We start from the raw sequence: 6,285 nt of genomic DNA on the forward strand, positions 1-6,285 counted from the left end.
CTCCCACAGATTGGGACTCCAAACCAGTATTCAGAGATAGACGTGACCGCTAGGCCATCACAACATCAGATGGAACCACGCCCAGCGCCCGCCAGTAAGTCTTCCATATACGTCATGCCCACCACCGATCCCTCTTTCTCCATCCTCCCTCTTCCGAAGCCAAATAACACGATCAACTTGCCCACTAGCACATGCACATGGTCCTATGATCTTTGATTCCCCTTCTTAATCAAATAATTGTTACCCCGAAGACACGGTGCAGAAGCTAGAGAAGCCCATGGCTCACAAGGCAGCTTCGTTTGTGCACAGCGGAAGAAAATGAAACTGAAGCAGCTACCGATCAAAAGCTATAATTTCTTACTTTTTCTGGAAACTATTCCACTCCTTATTATCTTAACGAAGTTTTCATTCATATGTTCTAAATTATTGATAATTTAGGTCCTGCTAGTTTGGATGCTGGATGGTTTCTCATGGTTGAAGTTTGTAATTAGGCTTCTAGTTGATGCTGTTGGAAATATGAGATGGCAACTACCGGTAGCTTGGGTAATTTACTTGGAATTATGAAGATATATAAGCTCTTTGAGAGACAAAGTCTACCTTTAGTCTTGTTTTTTTATATATTAGTACTACTTGGAGTGAATGTTCATGTGAGATCCGTGTAGATATGTAGTTAGTCCTACATCAATCATTCGCTGGGAAGATTTTTAATACTTATACGAGATCAATGATTCCAAAAGATGCCTTCTGACTAATCTTTTTAGATGAGATTCTGAGTTGTTATAAATTGTATCAAAGTCGATCTAATACATAATATATGTGAATCAGCAGATACTGTAGCACTGGTTCATTGGTTTAATCATGAATTGATAATAGAATTTATAAATAGATGTATGGATTTGAATCTTTAATTTAATAAAGATACCAGAGCTTAAATGGAAGAGTATGTGGACCCATACGGATATGTATTTAATCCCACATCGATTATTTATTGGAAAGATCTAGAATATTTATTACAGAGCTAAAAAATGAAAAATAATACTTTCTGAATAATTTTTTTGGATGAAGTGCTGGATTGTTATAATTCAAACCCACATCAATATAAGGTGTTCAACATCTAAATGCTGAAAATTCAAATGACGTTGGTTCTTTGCGCTGTTCTATCTTCAAACCCTACAGGTGGATATGGGAAAGCAGCAAAAGCTTGAGCACAGCACTTGTGGACTTTATATCTTGTAATTTTCCCAATGCAATTGATTGCTTGAGTGGTCAATGATATATTTAAACATACTATTGATACTAGGTATCCAACAAGCATTAAGGGAAAAAAAAAAATTAAAGGAACCTTATTATAGTGTAAATGAACCCTAGCTTTTTAAAATAGATTGGAAGTTTAACTAGATTGAGGTCTTAATGCAATTGACTTGACGACTTTTATTTTATTTTATGGAGCACGCGAGTTGTTGGTGTAGTTTGGTGGGATCCCTAGGGAAGGTTGGGAGGAGTTTATGGATTATTGGGACAGCCCATGTGCAGTGGGAGAATACCAGGTCACCATCCGAGAAGAGATAATAACAACAAAAAGAGCAACCAACCTCCTCCCTAACCCCACTTCCAACTAGGCTTGCACCAGAAGGATGTGGAAGTGGAAGGTAACCAAAGCTCACAACCACAACTTTTCCCTACCTTCCCTTTCCCCACCTTTTTTAGCTTCCAGAAGCTCTCTCTCTTTCACATAAAAGTGATCATGTATAATTATTTTTTTTTTTTTTCTTTTTAGCAATATGTAAGCATGCACCTTTTTTATCCACATACACAGTGAGTTGATAAGTATCTAAAGCAGTGTTGGTACATGGTTCGGTGGATGATTACTTGCATGAGTCCTCCACACCATGGATAGTTGTATGGTCTCAATCATACGCGCCCAATTACGAGGGGCCTTGTTTTGGATATTTTTCTTGGCCAACACCTAACCTCTCTGGTCCAGTGTTAGGCAACTACCCTAGAAGGCAATTATGGGCCCGCGCCATGATTGCACAGGCGGGATGGAGACACCAACTAGATTTTTGGTTGGGACAAGGGAGGGGTTCAGACAGCCACCATTGCATCTTATGCTTTTGCTTCGGAGGTCTTATAGCATTCGTAAAAGAAATTAATAAACTTGCATTCATTATCTCTTGTTCAGATTTTTCTCTTTTTGGTCAGCAAGGCAATCACTATCAACTAAGTTCCATATGACACAGCTCATACAACTCTCTTAGTTAGAATTCTTCAAAATGTTGTTCAAAAAATCAGCGCTACGTTTTTGGTTCTCTAATCTTATAGCTATATTAACTGCTATTTAGCTTGGGCTACTCTCTCTCTCTCTCTCTCTCTCTCTCTCTCTCTCATGCGTTGAGGCTCAGAGAAGCATAATGAATTATTTCTTGCTCAAGCTCCATTTAATAATGTGGTGGAACGGGGGAAGAGCATGAATTTTAACTTTGTTGCTCTCTTTCAAATAAAAGATGGGTAAACTAGAAGGATTACTGTAAGCACATAGATAAAATAGAGGTGTGGATTTTAAAGATCTAAAATCTGATCACGTCCAACACGTAATTGACTCATTTTTGAGAAACCAACCCAACACCTTTTTACTCGCATATTAGGTGAAACGATGGAAAATATATGTCTGTCAATCGACGAATCTTAGAAAGACGCTTCCAAAGTGGGTCCACTGAGCATTTACGAAATCATAAGTTGAAATTGTGTCGTATACCAATTAGTATGGGAATACAATTCATATGTATTATGACCTCTTCTTCTATCTATATTCTCTTGTTCTTTTTTGCTTTTTGCATTTAGTCTTTGCAGTAAATATGGAGGCTTGCAGAATGGGGGCTTTTGTCCTGCAACGCCTCTAAACCTTTCAAATCTAATAAAGATAGGTTTGATTGGAAATCTTTTACACAACTATTAAATATTCTTTTTTATCTTAGTTGTAAATTTTTTGTCAGAATTCATATTTAGATATATATTTAATTTCACATCAGCTATAGACGTATTGAATAAATCTTGAACGAGACTCTAGTTCTGCATGAATGGTATTAAAATGAATCCAATCCATGATCTATATATACTCGAGATACTACCAGAGTACTAAAAGATTTGTACAGATATTTATTTAGTCTCGTATCTGAATAGGTCTTAGATATTTATAGTCCAAAAAATCCGACTAATCTTTTTTAAATAAGATTTTGAATTGTTACAACGCTTCACCTGTATACGTGTGCGACCATATAAATTTTAACTAGTCTACACGCACACATGCCTTGGTATTTGCCAAAAAAAGAGAGAGAATTATGCATAAAGTATGATAATTAAGAATAATGAAAAGCTTAATATATATTTTACACAACTGGCCAGCCTTAATTAGGCAGTTGTCATCCCATAGTTTAATGCCAACTTTAGCTTACACCAACTGAGGTCACACGCCGCTATGCTTTTCTATTTTTTTTTTTTTTTGGTTTGCTTTTGGTCTGACACACGGCTATGGCTGTTCCTTTTGAAACTGGTTAAGCAACATATCATACGTGGGATGATGATGATGGCATGGATAGGGGGGAGAGGGAGGCCTCCAATCCCCTCTCTCCCATTACCTTGTTTATCTCACCAACTCGCATGTGTGGAAGACCAAAAAAAACCCACACCCCTCCTCCTCTCCGAGTCAAACGCCTATAAAATCCCCACCTCCCTCCACCCACCTCCCTCCCCCCAAGAGAGAGGTCACTAAATGCCCAAGAGGAGGAGGAGAGAATACTTTCAACCATAATAGAGTCCATGGGAAGGTCTCCATGCTGCGAGAAAGCTCACACCAACAAGGGAGCATGGACCAAGGAGGAAGATGACCGCCTCATCGCCTACATCCGTGCCCATGGCGAGGGATGCTGGCGCTCCCTCCCCAAGGCTGCCGGCTTGCTCCGTTGCGGCAAGAGCTGCCGCCTCCGCTGGATAAACTACCTGCGACCCGATCTTAAGCGCGGCAACTTCACCGAGGAAGAGGATGAGCTCATCATCAAGCTCCATAGCCTTCTCGGCAACAAGTAAGAAATCGTATAAGTCGTAATAATAGTATTCAGAGAGGAACACTTGCGAAGCAGTACTTTTGGCGATGGTATAATTAATTACTTGAAGCGATATATAACTCCTCCATTCACTCCGCAGAAGAAGAAGAAGAAGAAGAAGAAGAAGAAAAAAAAACTCCTCCACTCATCTTGGGGTTGGAGACCAGTTTCTTTTGATGTTTATAATTGTTCTAAGGCTTTTGGATCTGGGAAAATATCTCAGATGTTTTGTTGTTTTTTGTTTCAATGCATTAGCAAGGGTGTATCAAACCTTCAATCCCAACGCAGTTAGATTATCTTTTTGAAAAAAAAAAAAAAAATCTCATAATCATATTATTGTACTTTTTCCTTGGTGCAAAAGATAGACGAAGCCAAGGATCAGCAATCATATCATTATAAAAATTAAGGAATTCGATATACTTAATATATTATTAGCATCAGCTATGATACCATGTTAGCTAACAATTTTTTATAACTTCAAACAGATGGTCTCTCATAGCGGGGAGGTTGCCAGGGAGGACCGACAACGAGATAAAGAACTACTGGAACACACATATTAGAAGGAAGTTGTTGAGCCGGGGAATTGACCCTGCCACCCACCGTCCGATCCATGCGCCTCTTTCGGACTTCACCATCACCTTTGCTAAGGGGGAGAAGAAGGATGTGAAAATTCTTCGCCGCGACGAAGAGAAGACTGGCCGCAGCTGCACCAGAGAAGAGTCTGCACCATGGAGGCAATACAGATGCCCGGATCTCAATTTAGAGCTGTCTATAAGCCCTCCTTTCCAACAACCAGTGGAGCCCATCAAGGGAGAGAGGAGATCACTTTGTTTCAACTGCAGCTTGGGGCTGCAGGGGAGCAAGGAGTGCAAGTGTAATTGCTTTCTTGGGCTTGGTGGTGGAGTGTTGGACTATAGAACAGTTGAAATGGAATGACATGCTTATCAGTGTCTTCATCATCTTGATGAGGCAACTAAAAACAAAAAAAGAATATGATCGATCCTTTTTTCCTTTCTTCTTTTTGTACAATTGTTGGAACAGAATACTATACTACTATTGTTGAGCTATGATTTCTTCGTAAAAGAAAGACATGCATGGATTTCATTCAGGAGGTGCTTAATTGTTTAATATTTTTGCTTCTAGATTTCATAAATATGTTTTCTTGTTTCTGTTTTAGTATTTGATAAGAGAAGAAGATCTCATGAAAAAAAGGATTACATGATCAGGCCTTTTGCTCTTTCTGAAGTCTTATTTGGTGTACAGTTTGCGGCCCATCCCATTCAATTCATGTTGGCTTGCGGATTAGAAGGTGAGGAGAGGCAAGCCTCTGGTTTGCAGGTTAGGTAAGCAGTCTCAATAATGGATGAGACAAATATCTGAACAGGTGATGCCATCAAGCGCACCATCTTTGGCACAAAATGACTGCGTTACCCCAACCCAACCACAAAAATCATGGGGCACTCAACTAAATCAAATCCTGTGTTCTATACATCTCCCTTTGTCCCATGTTTTGCCAAAAGCTGAACAATGATTTCATCTTAATGGCAATCTATCAATAGATATCCTCATGAGAACTTGGTCCAAAGATTTAAACCCAACTAAATAAGCTATCAATAAAAACAAATCATGTTCCATACATAGCCCTTCTTGTGGTGTTGTGTCAATACTTAATGATGACTTGTCCTCTACCAGAAGTGACGGGGCTCTCAACAGGAGAAATACTCTCAAGTCAAGTGGCTCAACAACATACCAAAACATCCTGTTTTCTATTTTAGTGGTTGGATAATGTTGTCCATATGCATCATAAAGTGATCCCTGAGGAAGAATTCGATCAGAGATTTGATTAATATATGACCGGATATTAAACAAACGTGCTACTCAATTAGCATGAGTTGTTGAGCTTGGTGGGCTGCTCACAGATTTGATTGCGGTTTATTGGCGGTAACTTCATTTTTCTCACTAAATTTGAGTTGAACGAAACCATACGATGGGCGCGCAAGTTCTAATTTAATTCCCATAAAGTTTTGACTTTAGTGATTCTCTAAACGTACTTTAGTTGTTAAACGAGGGGGTTCTTTTACCAATATAAATCACAAAGCACACAAGTTTCTAATTTCGTGATTCATTGGAAAAGCAGACAATGGATCATCCTAGCCACCAAATTCACAAGCACTTTGAAATCACC

General features: G+C 39.0%; 1 protein-coding gene across 1 annotated transcript; it reads left to right on the forward strand.

The window, feature by feature from the left end:
- Positions 1–3,697: 3,697 nt before the first annotated feature.
- LOC105044046 (myb-related protein 308) lies at positions 3,698–5,167 on the forward strand. Its single transcript, XM_010921825.4, has 2 exons — positions 3,698–4,079; positions 4,586–5,167. The coding sequence occupies exons 1-2, from the start codon at positions 3,817–3,819 to the stop codon at positions 5,034–5,036; spliced, it is 714 nt and encodes a 237-aa protein (XP_010920127.1). The 5' UTR covers positions 3,698–3,816; the 3' UTR covers positions 5,037–5,167.
- Positions 5,168–6,285: the final 1,118 nt, after the last annotated feature.

Source organism: Elaeis guineensis, chromosome 4 (genome assembly GCF_000442705.2).
Source record: "Elaeis guineensis isolate ETL-2024a chromosome 4, EG11, whole genome shotgun sequence".
NCBI lineage: Eukaryota > Viridiplantae > Streptophyta > Magnoliopsida > Arecales > Arecaceae > Elaeis > Elaeis guineensis.

Excerpts from the sequence above, each read along its gene's own strand:
- LOC105044046 (XM_010921825.4), top strand. The coding sequence starts at position 3,817 with ATGGGAAGGTCTCCATGCTGCGAGAAAGCTCACACCAACAAGGGAGCA. Across the intron at positions 4,080-4,585 it reads CATAGCCTTCTCGGCAACAA|ATGGTCTCTCATAGCGGGGA; the intron begins GTAAGAAATCGT and ends AACTTCAAACAG.